Consider the following 24552-nt stretch of genomic DNA (forward strand, 5'->3'; position numbering starts at 1 on the left):
AAAAGGCTGAGAAGTGATTCCTGGTCATTTCTTTTCAGCAACTTTAATTCTTTTAGGAATGAAATCAGGGAAACGGTAGAAAATGAAGTCTGAGTAGTATAGCATTAAAAATGTGCAAGGGGACCCGATGTAAATTAGGCTGGTCAAAAATGTGGGCTCTTAAGATGCATTGAAGAATAATAATCACTTGCAGTGGTTCTCAAATCCATAGCTCAGGTGCATCAATCTTAGTAATGATGGTTTAAAATATTCGAGTTACCACTGGAAACACTAAAAGCAACCATTTCTATTCAGAGTGATTTACCTCACAGAAAACATCTTAACACAATGGACACTCCTCTGGTCTTAACCACAGATTGGCAATTAGGGAAGTGTGGCTCTTGCCTGTCTGCACCACTTATCTGCACCCCGGCCTTTCACAAGTTCCTCTTCCAGAAGAGAGGAAGCCACTACTTGTCCTGCCCATTTTCCAGGGCTGTGAGAGGAGGCACAGAAAGGCACCTCCCCGAGGGTGCAGGGCTGTGCAGACACAGCGTGGAACCAGGGGCTTCCTGACCAGACCTGAGTCTGTGTGCCTGCGCTTGTTTCCCTGCCTTCCTCTCCCACTGCTATAGAAGATTGTTTTTTAGGCTCATTATTGCTTCACACACTGCTAGGAAGGAAATATTTCTATGCAATAAAAATTCTTTTGGTGTTTTTTACTCCCTTCTCATCCATGCAAAACAGGAAAGCAGACACATTGCCTTGTATGGTTATAAAAGATCCAGACTATGGTTCTTAATGTTCTTAGACAACTGTACTCACAGCATTACCACAACACTTTCCTTAAACTTAACACTGTTTAAAAAGAAAAAGATGCCTCACATACTCCAAGCTTAACATATATCTCCAGAGAAGACATATCCTAACAGATACTATATTTACTAAATCAGGTCACAATTAATCAAATAGAGTTCAATGATATAAAAAAAAATGATATGCTTGTAGGGGATTACTTAAAGTAAAAATGCCAAGAAAATTGTACATGGTTTTAAAAGCAATTTACTTCTGTTTGAAACATGCTCCAAACGATGTGTTCTGAGGGCACTAGAGCACACTGGGGCAGTGTGTCCTGTGGGGCACTGAGAACGTGGGGCACAGACTTCTCTCGCAGCACGACTGTTTTGTTCCCTGCTCTTCAACAACCACCACCGTAAAGGCCATGGGGACAGGCAGAAAAATGGAAGTGGGCCCTCTCTAATATCACATATGAAAATTAACTCAAAATGGGTAAAAGATGCAAGACCTAAAACAACGGAACTCTTATGGAAGGCACAGGACAAAAACATCACAACATTGGATTCGGCAATGATTTTTTAGATATGCCAAAGGCAAAGTTAACAAAAGAAAAAATAAAGTAGGCTTCATGAAAATTTTTAAATTTTGTGCATCAAAAGGTAATATCAAAAAAATTCGAAGAATTTTTCGAAGAATTCTTCTCCAGGAAGAACATGCTGATTTGATAAACACTGCTGATCACCTAAATTAGGTACTAATAATTCAAAGACAATACACTTAGTCTGTCTTTGAGGAACTCATGGTACAAAAACACCTTCACACAAAGTAAGAAAAAGTTGGGATGATAGAATTATTTAAAATGTTAACTGGTCATCTAAAATTTAAACAATCTCAAATTTTATGTTAAATTACTGAAATGAGTTATTCTCACAAACATTTTTAACCTAAAATCTTACAAAGACAGGGATAAAATTTTCTACCTCAAAAATTAATTAAATCTGATAATCTACAATATATAATTTGTACAATATAAAATCCATAATGTATTCAATGAATGAGGAAAAATACGTGAGACAAGAGTCTTATTAAAATAAAGTGAAAATGACGATTCTATTACATTCAAAGCGTTTCTTTCATTTGTGACTCCATGAACCATTCATAAATCCTTTGTATCTCTAAAGATTTCCCTCAAACTTTGCATCTGACGGTTTGAAATTACTTGACGTAAAAATAATATTTTTAAATAAAGACAAAAATAATGATTCTACTATGGTTATAGGAAACATAAGTACTAAAGAACACTCAATCTGAGTGGGCTGTCTACTGCAAAGACTTCTGAAGTACAAGCAGCAAATGCTGCATACCGTATTTGAAAAATTAGTTAAAACTGTAGACCACAAAGACTTGTATGATAAACAGAAGCAGGCGATGGACCCTAAAAGGGCACCTGTGCACGCACACAGTCTTTGTCTAGTAGTTATAATTTGAAATGGTAGTAAGACTTTGTAATGCTCTTTCAAATTTAAACTTACTCTCATCCTTCCTTTCTTAAGTACAAATTTTCCTTGCCTAGAAGGAAATGGGAAGCCACTGTTAACTACAGGGGTGGGCCCCTTGGCTGTACCACTGTCACTAACTTGTTAGGAACCTAAAGGTCAAGATAATCTGCATTTTAAAAAAAGAAAGGGAGGGAGACAGGGGAGGAAGGAGGAAGAGCAACCCTCTCAGCTTTTAAACATGGGTGTGGCCCAATCTAGACAATTGTGTGTCCCAGCATAATCTCCCAGATTCAAAAAGTTTCCATTGTGATCCAGAAAAAGGCTTGCTTGTTAAAACTTGTATTAGCTTTAGCGGGTGTACTTTGTATTAAAATGGGAGCAGGCAAAGGCAACAGCTGGCTTCTTAAGTTCCTATGACAGTACAGAAAATCTTCAGAGTTCAATGCAGATGGAGTTCCAAGGGGTCCATGAACTGGAAAAATCTGCGACTACCTAAGACCTATCCTGGGGAACTCCTTCAAAAACTGCCTTCCTTTTTCCTGGTCTATATCAAATCTCCCACCCCTCGCCCCCAAAATCTTGGCAGAAGCATGGTCTCAAATATCTATTTAGTTAAATGTACACTAGAAGTATAAACCTTACTATTCTTAAGGAAAAGTTATATTCCAAGCAAGTTCTTGAAAATGGAGAGTCTCTGAGTGATGAATGGGTACCTTCCAACAGTCTCTGTCTGGGTGACCATTCCCTCAACTAAGCACTCCACACCTTCCCTTCCCTCAGCCCTGCTCAGGACACGGAGGGCAGGAAATACGAAAGAGAATGCACAAGTCCACAGACAGGAAAATCAGGTAAACCTACTGGTTTACCAATAGGATAATGGCACCATTCCTTTGGAAGAGTTAGGGAAATAAAAATTCTGTTTCACTAATCAACACACACACAATTCAACAAAAGGCTACATTTGCATTTTGCTCTGTAAGCATTGGTCCTACCCCCTTCTCTCAGAATCAAGGCACTCTGTATCCGCTGAACACAAATATCATGGCACCCGAATATGAGAAGTGAGATTAGAAAGAACCCATGGTCCTACAAGATGTTAACCTGAACAACAACAAATTCTGAATTTGAGTTTCTCCATAAATAAACAAAGAAAAAGGGACTTCAAAGCACAGTGGACTCCCAAGTTTTCTTCAAGTCAGTGCAAGGAAGAATCTGAAGGTCAAGTGGGCTTGACCATTTGGGAACATGACCCAAATGGAAGGACAGCATTCCACCAACTTCTAGCACTTCCCAAAGTGAGTAATGGGCTATTCACTAGAAAATGTGTTTGCAATAGTAAATCTTAGGTAGGAATTAGGCTAAAGTGGGGGCTATAGTCCTAGAAAGTAAATAAAGATCAAAAAATGGACTTTGTTGTCATAGCTTCTGTCACATAAGCAAAACTGGCAAAGAATGTTTCTCATTTCTTTACATACCACTGCAAGTAGATTTGAAAAGTAAAATGGACAAAATGCAGTCTGCTCTCCACAACAGTCAAGACCTAGTCTCTACCAGCTTCACCAGTTTCAAAGCCAATGGAAATACTATATATGCAATTGAGGTGAAATAAATTCTAAGATTATGCTCTTTGAATTCATTTGTGATTTGGCAGGAAGGGAGGTATTAAACTTTTAAGTGAAATCATGGCCAGATAAATAAGCAACAAAAGGCCACCACTACCAGAGTAAAACACGGGTCCTCGGATCCACTGCCGAAAGACAAAGGGAGGGTGACAAACACTGGCTGCCAGCCTCACACAGGGAAGGCAGGGACAGAGCACAGCAAGACGACAGCGCCAAGCTTAAAGAACACCTTACTCAAGTTGAGGGTTATAAATTCCCGTATTTCATAAACAACTCTCAATATATTCCTGTTTCCTACAAATTTTCTTTATTGTTAGAGGAACAAGGTAAGAACAACTAGAGTTTTACCAGTGGAACTGAACCCAGACTGTTTTTCCCTTCAAACTATGATAATGTATAGGAGAAAATACTTAACTACTTTTCAGGAATTTAATCAATATGTAAATTGCTATGCAAAGACTAAGAATTAAACAAACAGACTTGCATTACAGGAAAAAAATGGGAGAAAATTCAGTGGTTTTCCACTTGGGGACATGTTGCCCTCCAGGGGACATCTGGCAACAGTTAGAGATATTCTTGGTTGTCACAACTGAGAGCAGGCAACAGTTCTACTGGCGTCTAGGGGGTAGAGGCCAGGGATGCTACGAAATATCCCACAATGCACAGAGACACCCCTCAAAAAAAGAATTACCTGGCAGAAAAAGTCAATAGTGCTGGGGTTGAAAAATCCTGAATGACAATCTGTCACAGATAAATTTGTGTCTGTGCTTTACCATCTGTCCACAACCCCAACTGTTAAGAGTCTCAGCAAACTGCTCCCCAGTGTGACCAAGCTTTAAAGCACCAATCATAAAAATTAGAGGAAGTATAAACTGATAAAATCTTCTAGAAGAAAAAATGTATGTATTATATAGTATTTTATAACATCACAAAACAAAAGGTGTCAACCAGACATCTGTACGTCTCTTGATAAAAGAACACAACATACCTAGAGTCTCGCCAAAGCACTTACACCCAATCTGATAAAGCCTTTTGATTCAGCTGCCAATTTGCAGGAAATACATAGAAGCATGTTGAACCGTACACTCAGTCTGCATTCAGCAAAATCTAGACTACGGGAAACTCCCTAAGTAAATTACCTGGGTTCTTCAACATCAAAAACAACAACAAAAGTAAGGAAAAGAGAAGAATGAAGAAAGAAATAATATGTAGATGAAAAGACTTAAACGACATGTCTAATTTAAAACAACAGGAAAGACTCAACAGGTGAAGGACACACACTCAGGTGATTAAATCATCAAGAAGAGTCTCAGGGGTCCCTTTCTCAGAGTTAGGGTAGTGGTTACTTCTGAAGGAAAGAAGTGGTTACTTTGGGGATAGGGCACATGCAGTCAGGAGAGAACTCTCTAACAAGATGACATTTGGGATGGACATTCCTATTTTCATTCTGTAATTAAGGAATCTGAGGCTTAAGGGGCTTGAGTAATTTACCAAGGTTACACACAGTAAGTGGTGGGCGTGTGGTTTTAGTTAGAACAGGTGATCTGACGAGCTTCAGCTCTTGCCCAGAATTTAATTGTGATTTAACACCCCCTTTTTAAAGGTCTAACTTACAAAATCCCGAGTGGACAAATCTTCAGTGTAACTTGACTTGAGGGTAAAGTTCAATGAACTTTACACATGAAACACTGTTTTGTCCTGATCGTTTTAAATGTCCTTATAAAGAGAGGAATGCACAACCTCTTTAAGAAAACATCTCCCTTGGTGCAAAGCCAAGTTGTTGACAATTTAAGATTTATAAGAAAGGCACTGCATACACTGCAGGAGTAAGAGATTTTTTTCCCCTGGAACTGGATGTAGGTCATTCAAGATAATGGTCCCTACATAATCTAAAGATTTAGTTTTCTTTTTTTACTGATCAAAAATAAACTACCATCCTGAGGATTTCTAAAGAAAACCAAGGTATGTTACTGCAGGTAGGAGATGACAAAATAGCTTTCCTCAGCAAAAAGAGAGACAGGCGTAGAGCATTTTAACAGATTTTTTTAAAAAAGAAAAAATTCGTCAGGTTAGCTAACAAAAGGGAGAGTTTACATAGCACCACAGCAAGTGAGAAAAACACTAGAATACTTTTGTGCTAATTACAAGATTTTCTTAAAGCAGTAAACAAAAGGGAACTCGGTTGTAGTTAGGCTACAGAAAGCTATTTGAAACTGTCCCTTAAAGTAGGTCTAACTCTGTGAAATTAATTCCATGTGATAAAGTTCATTCATATTTCAGGGCCTACGAAATGGAGGCAGCCCCAGTGGCTCAGGCCCACGTCCCCACTTGGCACATCCAAACCCAAGTCAGCAGCGACTGTCCGGGAAACCTAACAGACACCATCCCAGTCCTCCAGCAGCTCCGCTTTAGCTGGTCTGCCCTCCTCTAGAAAATGAGACCTACTGGCCTTAGAAACCCTCAACCTCCTAAACCAGTCCTGGCCCGTTACCAGGCTGCCTCTTCCAGCATTCTATAGAAATTGCTCTGGCCCAATATCCCTCAGGAAGAATGTTAAACAGCTTGTGAGGACATCAAACTCCATATTAGTTTGTTTCAGTTTTGTCCCCTGACACATCCAACATTTAGGTCTGGACATGTTTTGTAAATCATAGTAATTAGTAAATATTTGTCCTGCTATTTGAAGAATTTTTGTAACAGTCATAGTAATAAAAACGATAACAGATAACATTAATATAGTGTTCTGAACTAACCAGGTAAATGTATTAACTCATTTAATCTTCGCAACCACTCTCACAAGTAGGTAGTTATATCCTTATTTAATTTTGGGGGGGTGAAGAAACCAAGTCACACAACTAAGTAAGCAGCAGAGGGGAATACTGGCACTTTTGTGTTTGCATTTATACACGGCTTTGCAGTTAGTTGTCAGTTAATCTTCTCACAGGGCCACTCCCACACTAAATTAGCAGGACAACTCCCATGGTGGGCAATCTTAATGGAATTCAGGAGAAACTAAAACTTCTCCAGAGGTAAAGCCCATCTGAATCATTCCGGGGAAGGAAACATTAGAAGTAGACCTGGCCTACAACTGAACTTGCTGTAACTCTTGACCACTATATTATGAACACATGGAATACTCCAAATACATGTGTTCTGGAGATACCACATACAGGATTCAGCCTGTAAACTAGTACAGTGGTTGGCACATAGTAGGTAGTCAACACTTACTAAATGAGAGTGAAAGTGAACACGAGAGAACAATCATATAATGTGCACAATCTCATACCAAGAAATTAAACCATATAATCTCTAGTGGCCCCTTTCTTTTTAAGTAGTTGAAAGTCTCAAGTAAAGAAAGGGATAAAGAAGGATTCCTGGAGAGAAGAGAGAGGAAGAGAACAAATACAGGGAGTATGTAACTGAGAGAACTGATAATAAGAAAAAGATGATGATGGAAATTTTCTCACTAACACATACATGTACATGGATATCTGTCTTCTTTTTCAGTTTGCTAGGGGTCTCCATTATCATGAAAGGTGAAAATATAATTAACACGTAGCCCTTCATTACTCTCATACAGATACATACACACTCCATTAAAAACATACTCTGAAATAAAAGTGAAAAAATCACAGTAAAGTGACTGAATTTCACGCATTCTTCCTATGGGAGGAGGGAGGTCTAACCCAATTTGGAGGTTGTTATTCACTAAAAACTGCAAGATATGTCAGCGGTGGGGCCATATGTTGAGAGTCAACGATTTCTTTTTCTTCCAGCAGTCTCTCTCTCTCATTGGCAGGCTCGCTCAGATCTGTCATCGGGAAGAGCTCACTCTGCACAGCTGATGACTTTCTATAGGTTATGTTTTCAGGCTGAATCATAATCTTTTGTAGCCATAATATGCTGAAGTTCTCATCACATTCATACAATATTTAAAACATTTTGGTATTTTTTTCAAAATGTAATATATGTTATTCCTCATCTTCAGAATTAAACCAATATCAAAATGTCTTAGAAGCATTAATTACTGGGTGGGGGATAATTAAATTTTAGAATTTAAAACCTCAAGTCTACCATAAAGTTGTAAACTTAGTATCTACATATTTCTAATAAAGGCTGTCCGCATCGGTCAAGCCAGTTCACAAATGCTACCCTGCGTGACTTGATTCTGATTTACAGTCAAGATTGTCAGAACTTGTATTCTGTGTCCTTGCTACACTCGTACCTTGTAAATATTGCATAAGAAAATTGGAATGCAATAGCCATAAAAATAATTGCAGGCTATTACACAATCATGAGTCTGTTTCTATTCTTTATTAGACTGGTCTCATCATACCAAGTAAAATATATGTACTGAATAAAAATAGAATGAGTTCTAGAATTATATCTCCTTTTATGTTTTCTTTAGATTTAAGATTTTAATTGCTATAATTATAAATCGTGTTTCTTGTTAAAAAATCAGTAGAAAAATAGAATTCACTTAAATAATATAAGAACTCATCTACATTATCATTAAATCATTTTATACATACTATATACATGGACATTTTTTTCTTTAAAAGCAAATTCTTCCCAAACATTGTCTTCAGGGCACTGTGCTAGAATACAGGGAAGTACAAAGCTGAATTAGACTAAATCTTCTATAGGAGCTTAAAACTCATAAATATCAGTCCTTCCCTCTTATTTGTACTGCTACTGGTACATCACTTCATTTCCAGACTGGAGAATGTGCTAAAAAAGGTAAATAAGTTAAGTTGAACTTTCAGCTATATGGCATCAAGAACAAATTTTTTACTGTAATTAGTATTATCTGGGTGTCTGTCCTACCATGAAACGTCAGTTTTATTCACATTAATTCTCAACATACAGGTTTGTGAAACTTCATTAAAATTGATCAACTATCAATAGAACATTCAGAAGGATAATTCTGAAAAACAGAAAAGAATAGCCTTGGGGGACTTCTAGTCAAGATGGAGGCGTAGGTAAACATGCCTCGACTCCAAGCACAACTATAGCAAAAAACACAACTAGTCTACAAAACAAGTATCACCCAGAATGCCAGAAAATCAAGCTGTGTGGAAGTCCAACAACCAAGGATGTAAAGAAGAAACATTCGTCCAGACGGGTAGGAGGGGTGGAAATGTGGAGAAGTGCAGAGAAGCACTGAGAGGCGTGGAGAGGAGGAGAGGTGCTGACATGCAAAGTGGTATGAGGAGGCACAGGGACCAGAACCAGTGGACCCACACCCACATGTGGTGGATAAAAATCAGGAGGAATGCCTCGGGAGCGGAGGATCCCAGCCCCAGTCCAGACCACCCAGCCCAGGCTTCCAGCACCAGAAGATAAATCCCTATAACTTCTGGCTGTGAAAACCAGCAGGGGAAGGGGGGGGGGAACTCCTCTTAAAGGACCCACAACAGACTTAAGACTCACACAGACCCACCCCGCCCAGGGATTCAGCACCAGGGCAACAGCTGGAAGGGTGCCAGTGACATATGGGGAGAAAGTGAAGTGGGAGTACTGGGAGATAGCTTCCTCCTGGGCAAAACTCCAGAGGCCAGGCAGCATAACTGTCCCCTCTGTGAGCCCTCCCTGACACAGAGCAACAGATGCATGACATGGGTAGCACCACCCTCACAATAACCTAAGACTCCGCCCCATACAACTTAACAGGTGCACTTTCTACAACAGTCCATACTACAAAGACAGGGAGTTAAAGCAGCTCTACCTAATACATAAAAACAAACACAGGGAGGCTGCCAAAATGAGGAGAGAAAGAAATATGGCCCAAATGAAAGAAGAGAAAAATCCAGAAAAAGAACTCAATGAAATGGAGATAAGCAACCTATCAGATACACAGTTCAAAACACTGGTTATCAGCATGCTCCACAAACTCATTGGATATTTCCACAGCATAAGAAAGACCCAGGCAGAAATGAAGGTTGCATTGAGTGAAATAAAGAAAAATCTACAGGGAACCAACAGTGGCGAGGATGAAGCCAAGAATCAAATCAATGACTCAGAACACAAGGAAGGAAAAAGCATTCAATCAGAACAGCAGGAAGAAAAAAGAATTTTTTAAAAAAAATAATAATAATAATAAGGAGAGGCTTGGGAGGGCCAGAAGAAGAGAAAGAGCAAGAAATTGAAAACTTATTTGAAAAACTAATCAAAAAAAACTTCCCTAAGTTGGTAAAGGAAATAGATATACAAGTCCAGGAAGCACAGAGTCCCAAACAAGTTGGACCCAAAGGGAACTCCAAGACATGTCATAATTAAAATGCCAAAGGTTAAGATAAAGAATCTTAAAAACAGCAAGAGAAAAGCAGACAATTGCCTACAAAGGTGTTCTCATAAGACTGTCAGCTGATTTCTCAAAAGACACTCTTCAGGATAGAGGGACGGGCAAGAAGTATCCAACGTAATGAAAAAACAAGGACCTAAAACCTAGATTACTCTATCCAGCAAAGCCATCACTTAGAATGGAAGGGAAGATAAAGTGCTTCATAGACAAGGTAAAACTAAAGGAATTCATCATCACCAAGCCATTATTATATGAAATGCTAAAGGTAATCATATAAGAAAAAGCAGATCAAAACAATGAACATTAAAATGGCAATAAATTCACAATTATTGATAATTGAATCCAAGTAACAAACTATGCAAACAAGCAGAAGAGGTACAGACTCACAGACATGGAGATCATTTGGAGGGGTATCAGTTAGGGGGGGAAAGGGGAAAATGACGGGGAAAGATACAGATATTAAGATGCACCAATTGGTAGGTACAAAATAGACAGGGGGTGGTTAAGAACAGTATGGGTAAGGGAGTAGCCAAAGAACTTACACGCATTACCTACAGACATGAACTAAGGGGGGACTGCTAAAGGGAATGGGAACCGAGTACCGGGGGACAAAGGGAAAAAATTGGGACAACTAATGGCATACTCAATAAAATATATCTTTTAAAAAAGAATAGCCTCAAGTTGATGTCCAAGATTTTGTAACACCAGTTATAACAACGAGCGAAGGCTGAATCACTCTAAAATTATGAGAACTTGCTTAACTTTGTTCAGCGTGGAAAACAGATCTCACATAGCCTTAACAGAGCTCATAAGTCTTGCTCTTTAATGGCATAATTATTTAGAGGTGTTAATCAAGTGTCCTGGACCAGCTATAGTTATTTCAAATGAAACAAGGCTGGATTACTACACCAGTCTACAAGGCAGCATGTATGTGACCAAAGGACTGAAGCTGGTTCCATCCACATGTTGAAGTCACTTTTTAGCAAGGGGTGGAGGTGAAATGTGTTAACAGGACTACTGTGTGTTCCCACCAGGAAGTTCCTGTCAAAAAAAATATTGGGCTAGCCAAAAAGTCTGTTTGGTTTTTCCATACAATAGAAGACACACTTTTCATTTTCACCAATAATTTTATTTGATTGGGATACTTTGAATATGTCAGCTATTTCCTGTGTGGTATAATGTTGATTGTTCTCAGTTAATGTCTCAGTTTGGTAGCTATCAACTTCAGCTGGTCTACCCAACTGTGAAGCATCATCCAGTGAGAAACCTCCCGCACGGAACTTCTGCAAAGCATTCTTGACAGGTTCAATCAGTCACAGCACCTTCTCCATACACTGCACAAATCTTTTTTTGCATTTCACTTGTATTTTTACCTTTCCTATAATAATAAAACATAATATGCCAAAAGTGTTATATACTTTCTCCCATCTTCAATATTAAAATGGCCACACACAAATTCACCTATATTGCTAAGTTTTTTTAAGTGCATGCTGATACAACCTAACAAAATTATTTCAAATGAAGTTAAAGACAACTAAGTGCTCCTATAGCCAACTTACAGAAAAAAACAAGTGAACTTTTTGGCCAACCCAGTAAGTATTTTCATAATCACATTGTATCAGAGTCTAGAAAGAACTACGTTGAGTGCTAAATGTGTGAGAACAAAGTTCCATCCCTTAATGCAGGAAGAAGGGCCTGCTCTACAGGGAGCATCCGTGGGCACTCTCTTGTGGTGGGAGGAGCATGGCTTTTGAGAAATGAGGCAAACCTGTGCTCAGCCATACACAGTTAAGATGACCCTGGGTAACCCATCCAAAAAAATGGAGCTAATAATGCCAGCCTGTATGAGTCAAGACTTTTCTGATTATAAATGACAGAAACCTAAATCATACTACTCACTTCAGCAAAAAATATTATAATTTAGAAAACAATGGGAGAGGCTCAAAGACTCCAAAGCCAAGGCAGCCCCTCCAACTTGAAGAATGGAAACCAAAAATCTCACCGCTTTCTCTTTAAAACTCTGTCTCTTACCTTTACTTCTTCATTCCCACGGTATAGAGATGAACTGTCAAAAATGGTAGGCATTAACAAAAAGTGGCCACTGAGCATTTGGAATATGATTAGTCCAAATTGGGAGGCAGTGAAGAATAAAATGTACACCAGATCTCAAAGACTGTACAAAATATATATAAAATAGCTCACTGATAATTCTAATTTTGATTATATAATGAAATAACATTGAATGTGTTAAGTAAAACATATTATCGAAACTAATTTCACCTGTTTCTTCGTGGATGCTTCAATGTGGCTCATGGAAATTACGTCAGTGGCTCACGTTTCTGGCTTGCACCGTACTTCTACTGGGCGGTGCTGATCCAGAGGCTTTTACCACATGGCGAGGAACACGGTGACCTGTAGTCCTGGTCTCGGTTTGTGCCAGCTTATAAACATCATAGCAAAAAGTTTTTCTCTCCTTGCTTCAACTTTCAAAAGCTCCAAGAAACACTCTGCCTGGGCCAGCTCAGATGATGTATCCAGCCCTTGGACTAACCCCTCCCAGGCAAAAGAGGAGCTGTAATGTACAGCCTACCAGAATCACAGGCACAGTACAGGGAAAGGAAGGTGGACACAGGATACATGGAACACAGGAAGAGGGGAAGAGAGATGCCAGGCAGACAGAAACAACAGGCACTCACCGTGCCACCTTACAGGGTGGGCATGAGGATTAAATATAAACATATGTAGCACTGCCCTCTCTATTAATGGCAAGATGCTGACCCAAAATCCTTCTCCAAAGCTAGCTGTGACATACAATTACATACTCTTTGAATAAAAAGGTGGCTGTGAGTATTAACAGAAACCCAAAGGGATGAGCACTTTGAGTTTCAATTACTGAGTATTCATCAATGGACCCAAACCAACAAAGGTTTTTTTTAATCCTTACTTGAGGATCTTTATTGATTTTGGAGAAAGGGAGGGAGGGAGAGAAGGAGGGAAAGAGGGATGGGGTGGTGAGTGGAAGGGAGGAGAGAAATACCGATGTGAGAGAAAAACATCGAGCAGTTTTCTCCCCCATGTGCCCTGATGAACCGAGGATTGAACCCGCAACTTTCCAACAAGCAAGACAACACTCCAAGCAGCTGTACCACTGGCTGGGGCCCAAGGATACTTTTGCTGAATGCTGGATGCTGGCAGTTTATGAGTAGGACTGATCTTTAAAAAGCAATTTATTAAATCTGTCTCTAAATATTTCATATTTTGATGCTATTATAAATTGTTTTTTATTTCAATTTTAGGCTACTTGTAGTTAGTATATACAGAAATTCAACTGATTTTTATATATTGATCTTGTATTCTGTAACATTACAAAATTTACTTATTAGTTCTAGAAGCTTTCTTGTAGATTTCTTAAGCTATTCTACAAAAAATAATCATATCATTAATGAATAAAGACAGTTTTGCTTCTTCCTTTCTACTGAGAGTATCTTTTATTCTTTTTTCTCACCTTATTGCACTGGCTAGAACCTCCAGTAGTAAGCAGATTTAGTGAGAGTAAACACGTTTGCCTTGCTTTTAACCTCAGGAGAACACATTTGGTCTTTCGTCATTACGTAAGTATAGTATTACTCACAGGACTTTCATAGATGCACTACATCAGGCTGAAGAAGGCCCTTTCTGTTTCTAGAATGCTGAGAATTTTTTTATCAGGAAATGATTTTCAGTTTTGTCAAAAACATTTTTGTATCTATTAAAATGATCATATGGTCTTTATTACTTTGCTAAAATGGTGAAGGACACTGTTGATTTTTTAATTTTCAGCCTACCTTACAGGCCTGGGATAAACACCACTTGGATATAATCATCCTTTGTATATATTATTGTAGTATATTTCTTAAAATTTTGTTTTGAATTTCACATCTATATTACATCCTTGTGTGTTTTTTATTATCAGTTAATGCTATCCTCATAGAATCATAGAAAATATTTCCTCCTTTTCAATTTTTCAAGGAATCTGTGTAGAATCTGTGTATTATTTCTTCCTTAAATGACTGGCAAAACTTACCAGTGAAGTCAACTGTGCCTGGCGTTTTCTTTACAGAAAGGTATTTAACTATTTAACTATGATAGACATAAGGCTATCCAAGTCATCTGTTTCTTCTTGAATATTCTTTGGTAAAAACAGACATTTTATAAATACAAGAACACATGCAAACACACCCTTCGGCCATTACAGTAATGATCACACGCTAACATACCGCATAGCCTATGGAAAACTCCACTAGTCATTCATGAAGTAGATAAATTTTTTACCTTCTTTTGAAAATAGCACCTCTTTTCTCTGTGAACAGGCCTTAGGGATACCAGGAGTTCCAGGACCACACTTTGTGAAGTGCTGGTCTGTGGCACAGAGCCTGAGAATACCGTCATCATCAACATCCCCAGCTTTTATGCTAAAGGCATTTTCGTGAATACCACTTACTGAAGAGACACGGCATTGTGGACTATTTTCTAGACTTAGCATAAAGTCTGATAAACTAAATCACCACCCCATCCCGCTTCATGAGAGCCAAACCCTTGTATAAGATAAGCAACCTGGGACAGAAACAGGACGCCCACCCTGCTTCCGGATATCACCTATGCTGACCGACAGTGCCGTCAGCACATGAAAACACAGCTGTGCTGAGGGGGCTCAAGAAAGAAAATGGGTCTTTAAGAAAATGGTAGAAAGATGGTGGATATCTTTGTGACATCACTTTATCATGAAACTAGATCAAAATACCATTAAAATGTTACAAATTATTTTAAAACAAAATTTCCCTCTCAGCTCTGTATTAAACACTATTCTAACCAAGAGCGGCAGGTTCCTTCTCCCACTCAAATCCTAGGGATGCATTTATAAAGAAAAGGGATGGGGGTGCCTTGAGTAACAGTGGATACAAAACCGAGCTCAGCAGAAAGAACGTATCTAGAAAACCCCCGGGACACTTAGAGGACCATTGGGTACAAGGACAGGGGAAGCAGTGGCAGCCAGGGCAGCAGGGGGCCAAGTGTGGGCCAGAAAGTGCTTCTCCAGCCATCTACAGTGAAGGCGCAGTGGGCGTTTGGTTTGCTTTGTTTTTTCCTAATTCTTCACAGATTGATAGCTTCATAAAATACATTAAAAAGAAGTTAATAGAAAAAGAAAAATTTAAAACACTATAATGCAAACCCAATGTTTTTATCATTAGTGAATAGATAATATGATTATTCTATCAAACTGCTGTAAATGTTTCTAAAAGCTCTCAATTTTCTATTTATCTCATCATGAACCAAAATAGATACACTTTGGCTACCACTGACTAGAAGGTTCTCACGGCTCCCTTTCCTTGCCCTCGTTGTCCCGGGTTGATCCCCGGGCAAGGTGAGCACGGTCCACAGCCACATGTGTGAAAACTTCAACAGGGTCTGAAGCTTCAACAGGTCAGTTCTACCTCCCTTGATCCCTGACTATGAGCCTAACTTCCCTCCTCCTCCTCCTCCCCAATCATTCTGTATATTATTACCTGGCAGGTTTCTCTTCTTAAATATAGTTCCAATCATTAGTACTATTTGAAACAATCACTAAAGCTCTACCTATATCATTGCATTCAATATCTTTAAAATGTGTTTCCTTTCCTTATCTCTTACTACTTCGTACTTCATTTAATGACTCAGCCAAACTGGACTGTTCTCCTGTTCTCCAAGTGCACCATTTTGCCACCTGAAATCTTGCTCGTTCATTTTCTCTAGCCTCTATCAATACTGACCATATGTCAGAGCCCACCCTAAATGTCTCCTCCTTCATAAAGATCTTTCCCGACCAGAAGTCACCTCTCAACCCACTAAAGAACTCCGAACTTCTATGTACACTCCAACCCTCACTGCTGTTGTTATACAGTCACACCCCCAACCACATTCCACTTCTGAGTTGGAGGTCTGGCTGATGAAAGCGGTTTAATGACAACACAACAGAGAGAGACTGGCACTACCTGTTAGGTGCCAGCTGGTGCCTTTATTATGCGGACAGAGAGAATGTCACCACAGAGAAAAGTAGCTACAGATTTTATTTTTAAAAACAGTCACCTACAATGATTACATCCTATAATTCCCACCGTACTACTCGGTTCTAACGTGCACTCCCCTTCCTGGATTGTAGGTGTCAAAACCTCCCCATCAACAGGCTGGAAAAGGGGGCAAACCCACAGAGGCAGTATGATGGGATTAGCCTGTGCTATTGTAAAAGAGCAGCTGTATAAAACAGGATTGGTAAAACAAGGAAGTTGGTTCTTTACAAGCTCACGAATAAGCACTAATCAGTGATGGGTCCAGCGCTCTGATGAACACTACCCTGACCCGTCCTCTCTGAGGTGCTGTGCTTGCTCTGGCGCCACGTGTGAGAGAGACACGGACAATCAGAACCACGTCCTGAAAAGAAGTGTGAGGATACAAAAGGACCTCACAACTCGCACGTATATTGAGAGCATAAGGGACTAAGGATGCCTGAGTGATAAAAGAAGAGATTTTGTGGTCGTTTTAAAATGCAAGTGTTTCTGCCACAATATGATATATACATTCCTTTCAAAATGCATTCTAGTGAATTATACATTAAGAATAAGAGGCTGGCCCTGGCTGGTGTAGCTCAGTGGATTGAGCACGGGCCTGCAAACCAAAGGATGGCAGTTCAATTCTCAGTCAGGGTATATGCCTGGGTCGCAGGTCAGTTCCCAGCTGGGGACACACGAGAGGCAACCATACACTGATATTTCTCTCTCTCTTTCCTTCCCTTCCCCTCTAAAGCTAAATGAGTAAAATCTTAAAATAAAAAGAACGAGGCTAATGAGGAAAATACAGGAAGGCCAGACCTTGCCTTATAGTTGCTGTTATAGTTGCTGTACAACTCTGTAACCACAGCATCGAAAAAAACTGAATTACAATAAAAACACTAACATACTTAAAATAACATGCCATATCCCTAATAAATAAAGAATTACTATAGTAAATATAGGGCTTTTTAAAAGGTAAAGGTAAGATTGAAACTGCTATGGCTGAAGTTCTGTGAATCCACTAAAACCACTGAACTGCACAGCTTAAATGCGTGAATTGCTTGGTATTCGATATATGAATTACATCTCAATAAAGCTGATACAGAGAGATCTGATCAGATCACTAGGGAGGAGTAGGAAGGAGCTGAAGAAAGAGGCTGCCCAAGGCAACGGTAAACAGCCTAGGACGTGACTGGCTGAGAAGCTGAATGCCTCCAGAGCACATGGAATTATGGGCAAGAAGACTTGAAATCAAAGGAGGGCTCTGGGGCTCTCAGATGGGGTTAGCTCTGGTTTTGCTCAAGGATGGCTGGATGATGGTGCTGCAGCTGCCTGTGTTTTCCAACGGATGGTATTTTGGATGGGAAGGAACTCTGGGTGCATCCTCGGATTGGGCTGGCCTGGCTGAGGGTGGCAGGGTTGTATTCTTCTTTGGGTATTCTAGAGAGAAAGAGCTTGGAGACAGAAGTCTGCCATTCTTCCAAAGTTGTATAGCTTTCATATCTTATGTTGTTCTAGTTTGTAAACTAACCCTATGGAAATAAGATAATTAAAACAGGGGGAATGACAAGAGAATCCACATGTTAAAGAGTTTAGCCTTAACAGATAGGCTTAAGTGATTAATGTATATGGAAAGCTGTTATTTCAAAATTGTGAAGATTTGAATAAGGACTCCTCTCTTTTATCACCAAAATTTTGCCTCTAGAATTTTGCCTTAGAGGGTGGTAGCAGGCAGCAGGACCCAACTGCTGTTCAGTAACAAAGCTATTAAAATAAAACAAGTAAAAAAGATTGAAACTGCTGCATTATGGAAAAGAGTAGAGAGACACCATCATTAGAAGTACAGTGAAGGAGCACGTTTTGGACAAAAGGTAATGATGCAGGACAGAGCTTGTTCTGACTCACTGTCTTGTGTTATTTTTTCTACAAAGATAAGAGAAACCACCCAATAAATTAATACAGAAAGTGTCAAACTGAGCCAAATGGAAGGATATGGCATGAATGGACATAGAGTGCAATTACAATATACCTCCTCGGCTTGCTTCTTCATCTGCATTTAGCTGCTATTACTTACTGGTCAAAATATTAATGTGCTATGACCCGGCCGGTGGGGTTCAGTTGGCTGGAGTGTCATCCTGTAATCAAAAGGTTGTGGGTTCAATTCCCAGTCAGGGCACATACTTAGGTTGTGGGTTTGATCCCTGCTAGGGGCACTTATGGTAGGCAACCAATCAAAGCTTCTCTCTCATATCAATGTTTCTCTCTCTCCCTTTCTCCCTTCCACTCTCTCTAAAAAGCAATGAAAAAATGTCCTCGGAACATAACTTATAAAAAATCATAAAATAATATTTTATATTTATTACAAAAATAATAGTAAATATTAATGTGCTAGAAAAAATCAACTATAAAACATGGCAACTTTTGCATTATACTCACTTGCATCCAGTATTTACCAATCATGTACGAACTAATTTATGTTACTAAAGATGCTCTGTAGCAGAATAGACCGTACTTAAAACATTATCACTATACATGAGGACAGGGCAGCAAAACAAGTGAACTGATAATCATATAAGATACAACTATATGCTAAAACTCTAATTTAGAAAACAAAAGCACAAGCACACCATAAAAAATAAAAGCAAAATAAAACTAAAAAAACACAGAAGCTACCCATGACTGTTTGTTTTTAGTAGAAATTATATTATTGTCAGAATTAACAGAAATTATATCTAGAAATTTGGTGCAAGTGAAAATTCCTGTTTTGAATGGTAGACAGAGGAAATCAAGAGAGAGGAAAAGAGTAGTGTAAATGTGACTCTATCTAAATTTCAACGACATATTTTCTTCCTAGTCCACAATAAATTCATTACTCTGAAATATATAATCAAAATCATTTCTCTTTGGCATCTACTTGAAATTCAAAAGTACCATCATATTCATTATCTTATTAATAGTCTCAAAACAATCTGATGTGGTGCGTAATGCAGCCTTTTTTTTTTAAGTGTCCTCACCTGAGGACACTTTTTCATCACTTTTTTAGAAAGGAAGGGAGAAAGGAAGGGAAAGACAGAAACATCAATGATAGAGAGAGAAACATCAATCAGCTGTCTCCCATGCACACCGAGACTGGGGATTGTATGTGCCTGAACTAGGGATTGAACCCACAACCCAGGCATGTGCTCTGACCAGGAATCAAACCCACAACCTTTGGGTTACAAGTCCACGCCCCAACCAAATGAGCCACACCAGCCAGGGCCAGCCTGACAACATTTTAACAGTTAGGGAAACAAAGAAACTAACACTTGAAAGAGAATTTAGTAAATCATACGTTACCAACAAAATATTTTAAAGTGAGAGAGAAGGTAGAATTTTTAAAAAGGGAGAAAACAGGAAGGAAAGGAAAAAAGGAGGAAGGAAAAGAGGGAGGAGAAATTCACTCAAATTGAAGGTGCTAGTAAAATATCAGCTGAGAGGGCATAGTATTAAAATCCACTCCCACTCCTTAAACCAAACCTGTTTACTTGTCTTCCTATGCCACCCTAGGTGCATTTGTGAAGAGATATGCCCCTCTGTAATCTAGAAAAGGGATGGGCAAACAAGTGCCCACAGGCCAAATCTAGCTCTATACCTGTTTTCGAAAATAAAGTTTTATTGGAACTCAGCCACATGCACTCATTTACATATTGTCTGTAGCTGCTTTCATGCTCCGACAGCAGAGCTGAATAGTGACAGAGACCATCTGGCCTACAAGCCTAACATTTTACTATCCTGCCCTTTAGAGAAAGCGTCTGGGGGCCTCTGATCAGAGTGCATTTTTCTCTAAGCTCTGCTTCTGTCTAGAGAAAGAAGGCAGGACAAGAACAATAAACTGAGAGCCATCCTGAGTCCCTCACTTCATGAACAGAGAAAGGGAAGCTCCCTGCAGAGTAAGTTTTTAGACCATCTCACTACTTCCTTTGTGATTAAGTCTCAAATGCAAATTTTGGCTCAAATTGAGCCATGGTAAGTCTGGAATAAAGAGGACCCTACTTTTATGGCACTTTCTTCCAGGTACACATTCCTCCTTGTATAAAAGTATGCCCACTCCTATTTGGTTAGACACAAACTATTTCATTTAAGATTAGGGTTCTTTGTGAATTCTTTATGGTCTTTCAAGAAACAGACAACTGTTTTGCTTTAAAACCCGATTTCACAAGAGTGTGTTAAAGCAGTCTTTATTTCTAAAAGCTGCTTATTAAGTGTGACTTTATTGGATCCAAAAAATTCCCTCAACTAAACGGTCTCAAATTTTGAAGCATCATGTAATCTGTGGTTTAGAGGAAAATCTTTATGAAGTCAGCCTTTGAATTTACACTCATTTATCAGGATCAGGGGACTTTTTAATGTTTGCTATCTTATGCTTGCTGAGAAACAACTATATTCAATACAGAGTACCCTAAAAAACTTGCTGCATTTTAAATAAAGAGAAAATTTGGGGGAAATTATCAGTTTCCTTCCTAGTAAATATGTAGAAGTAAATGAACCTTTAAACAGTCCCAAATAATTAAGGGCAATGCAACAATTCAGCCAAAAATATTCTAGGAACATTAGTTAGCCTAATTCTCTTCTTCTGGGTACACAGAATGCAAAACCCTCCCGTTCCTAAGGAAAGGTGAAAGGAATGAGAAAGTTCAAACTGCAAATTTATTAAAATTCAATCTTTAATGACAAAGTCATGTGCATTTGTAACTCCACATCATTACCTACTCTCCCCAAGTAGATGAAGGAATGACAGCACCACTTGGAATGGTTTTTCCCCAGCAGCATTTCCTTTCAACTTTTCAAAGCGAACATTGGTTAGATTATCAGAGTCAAGTATATCAATTACAACTGTCTTGAAAAGGCTTCTCTGTGATTACTTCAGCCAGTATGTTACCACTTTAGTTGTTTCTTAATGACTACATGTGATCGTTTCAGATTTTCAAGTTTCCATTCCATTTTCACAACTCATTTTATCTAATACACATGGAGCAAATTTCCTATTCATTCACATCTTCATTAAAACCAATAATCTGGTCTCTATTTGGCCATTACACTGAAGTGTTCTCTCTAGTCTCAATATCCCCTGTGCCCTGGCCAAATCAATTGCCTTTTCTTGAGTGCAGCCTTGTTTACTCAATGGCACCTGAGCATGCCCTTCTTCAATGACATTTTAAAGCCTCTGGCTTATACAACTCTGGGCTCCTGCAGACCTTCTACCTATACAGTTCTCTTCCATTAGATCTTCCAAGGTCAGGCCTTGGCTTTCCCATAGTTGGGTGTTACACTTCTTCTTTCAAAAGGCTCACTTTAATTTCATGATCCCCTTCCCTTCCACCTGACCTCTTAGCTCCTCTCTAGTTCCGGGTGCCAATAATCAAAACTAAATATTCTGTCAACAGCCTCAAATAAATAAACACTCAGGGTCTTAGGCAAGTAAGTTGAACTTCTTTGGACTTCACTTTATTCTTAAGTCAATTAAGCAAATTCTCTGGGAAGAGATGAGGGGAGGAGCATCAGAGCTGGGAGGGAGAGCGCTGCTGGGAATTCTCACAGCACCGGCAGGACGGGGAGGAGAGGTGCTGTGTCAGACCAATGGCACAGGCTGGGAAAGGACACGTAAAACAGCGCTGCCTGGACAGGCGGGCTGTGGAAGCGGCTGTTGGTTGCAAGAGGAACCATTATTTGTTTTAAGAGGAGATTAAAGTGGTCTACTCTGGGAGTAATATTGCAGGGAGATCGGGCGTGGGAGGGAATGAGACCAAGGAAATAAAACAGGAAGTTAATCCATGGAAATAGAAGTTAAGACTACCTGCTTAATGAAATCTGAAATCATTCTTCAAGCATTCACGGTCTTTCCAACTCCTCTTTCCATCTTTATCTCTCATTATTCTCTTGCAAAAAAAAAAAAAAAACCCTTCTCTTCCAGCCTAGATTATTATCTGCTCCTTAATTTCAGTTTGCCCACAGAGTCCCACTACTAATGACTTGAGTGAAATATATTTTTAAAAGTGTTCCCTAATCTTTTCTATGGTTTACACTTCATATTCCAACCACACCACACTTCCAATCATTGTGAAGATTAATATCTAGTACTATATACTGACAACCACAATATGCAGGAAAACCTACACAAGGATTCCATCTTCTAGACTGTTAGAAATACTTTTAACTCTTCAAACAACATCCGATTAGGAAGGTAGACATTTTTCTTGCATTAGATGAAAGGTACATAATCACGGTTGAAATATGGAACCCAGGGCAGTCACAACCAAAATCCACATCTACAATGACCCTAGGCCGCTGACTTGAGGCTTCCTGTTCAGCACCTGCTCCCTGGTCCACTTAGTTTGCTTCCCACAAACCACAGCCTACTCACATACCTTCTACCTTTTCTCTGCAAAGCATCTGCAGATCGCTTCCCAAGCCACACCTTGCCTATATCCCATTTTCAAGAATGCCAAATACACCGGCCTAACTCCATCCTCAATCTGCAGGACAGGCCAACTATGAAGGTGCCTGAGAACAACTGCTAATATAAATAACAAAAATAAAATGCCCTTTGGCAAAGCATAGTTAATATGTAATCTGACTTAAAGACAATGCACATGAGGCAATTTCTGAAAGAGCCTTTCATCCCAAAAAGGTTATTAACTAAAGGTATTTTTTCCAAAGTGTAATTTATACTCATTTTACCTTATAAAAAAGTCATTTCAAAATTACTTTTAGGCTTACTATTTTAGCTTTTAGGTAACAAAAGAACTTAATGAATTTTCATGCAATTAATATTTTAATAGAATTCATCATCTGCACAAAAGCTGGTAAACCAACGATACAAATGTTCAGAGTTAAATAATTACTTAAAGGTTCATTTATATTGTCACATTGACAATTATATATTTTTACCTTGAGAAGGTATGTGGGAATATTACTGAAATCCACCGGCAGCTTCAAAAGGAACCGAGCTGAAAATTCACCAGTCTATACAAAGAAAGGCACAAAAATAAGGTCATAATCAGAAATAGATTGTGATGTGACAATTACAGCCAAGACCACAAATTCAACCTGTTCAAAATGTAGGCATCTCCAGTTTGGGTAAAGCAACATGGAACAAGAAAAGAAGGATGAAAGAAGTAGGGGAGGGTCAAAAAAAAGTATTAAATTATTAGCTACTAAAAAGTATGAAGTAGAATTTTTAAATGTGTATTATAAATACAATAAAATCAAATGCAGCAGTACTACCTTTTGTTTTTAAGTACAAAAAGAATACCTTAATGTATGATTTTTTTTTAAACATTTCAAACAATAGAGACAGACTTGCCTCTTTGACTTTTGTTCATACTGAAGCATCCAGATCAGTTTACTAATACCAGGTGGGCAAAAATAGGTTAATAGTAATAATAAATAATAGTACAATAACTGATACATAAATAATAGTACAAGAATAAACTGTTCTGCATGCTCACAAATGTAACCCTACTGTTGCCCACCCCTGTATTTAGAGCTCACGGGGTCATGACATGTATCACCAGCCTTCACCATCTGTCTGAAAGTACACACGAAGGTCAGACTTCTACCCAGATAAAGCAGGACATCAGTGGATACCCCAAATAAGATGTAATTCCCTGACAACCTGTTAACATTATCATCAACTCATATTTTTCAGTAATTCTATCTATAAACCAGTATTCGTAGTAAAAATGTACAGAGCTCAGCAATTTAAAACATTTAACTAAGTCCTGGGTGGTGTGGCTCAGTTGGTTGGAGAGTTGTTCTATACACAGAAAGGCAGCAGGTTCAATTTCCGGTCAGGGCACAAACCCAAGTTTCAGATTTGATCCCTGGTCAGGGTGCATATGAGAGGCAACTGATCAATGTTTCTCTTTCACATCAATGTTTCTCTATCTCTCTCACAAACATACACACACAAAGACACACACCCATTCTCTCTCTCCCCATCTCCCCCTCCTCTGGAATCAATAAATATATTCTCAGGTAAGGATTAAAAACAATACAATTAAAATTTAAAAAGTAAAACATTTAGGCTATAAATAACACCTTTTATTTTTTTAGTAGAGAAAACTCATGTAAAAGAAAAAAGTTTCTCAATTTTTATGATGGGAAAGGCTAAGGCATCACATTTTTAAAAAATGTTGTCATAATCTGGAGGAGTTCTATCACTGGGCCACGCAGACACCTAGAGGATCCGAGGGAAGACTTGCAAAGGCAACAAAAATGGGTGCTGAGCTCAGGGGATCCTGGATCTC

At 38.9% G+C, this 24552-nt stretch overlaps 1 protein-coding gene across 2 annotated transcripts in view; it reads right to left on the minus strand.

The window, feature by feature from the left end:
- Positions 1 to 24552, minus strand: part of BABAM2 (BRISC and BRCA1 A complex member 2) — a 350070-nt gene that overhangs the window by 202780 nt on the left and 122738 nt on the right. For both annotated transcript variants that reach the window (XM_037066663.1, XM_037066664.1), the window contains one exon: positions 23192 to 23266. In XM_037066663.1, coding sequence (XP_036922558.1) covers positions 23192 to 23266 — 75 coding nt within the window. The remainder of the gene's footprint in view (positions 1 to 23191; positions 23267 to 24552) is intronic.

The sequence above is a fragment of the Sturnira hondurensis genome, unplaced genomic scaffold, assembly GCF_014824575.4.
Source record: "Sturnira hondurensis isolate 20B ecotype Veracruz unplaced genomic scaffold, ASM1482457v3 Scaffold0016663, whole genome shotgun sequence".
NCBI lineage: Eukaryota > Metazoa > Chordata > Mammalia > Chiroptera > Phyllostomidae > Sturnira > Sturnira hondurensis.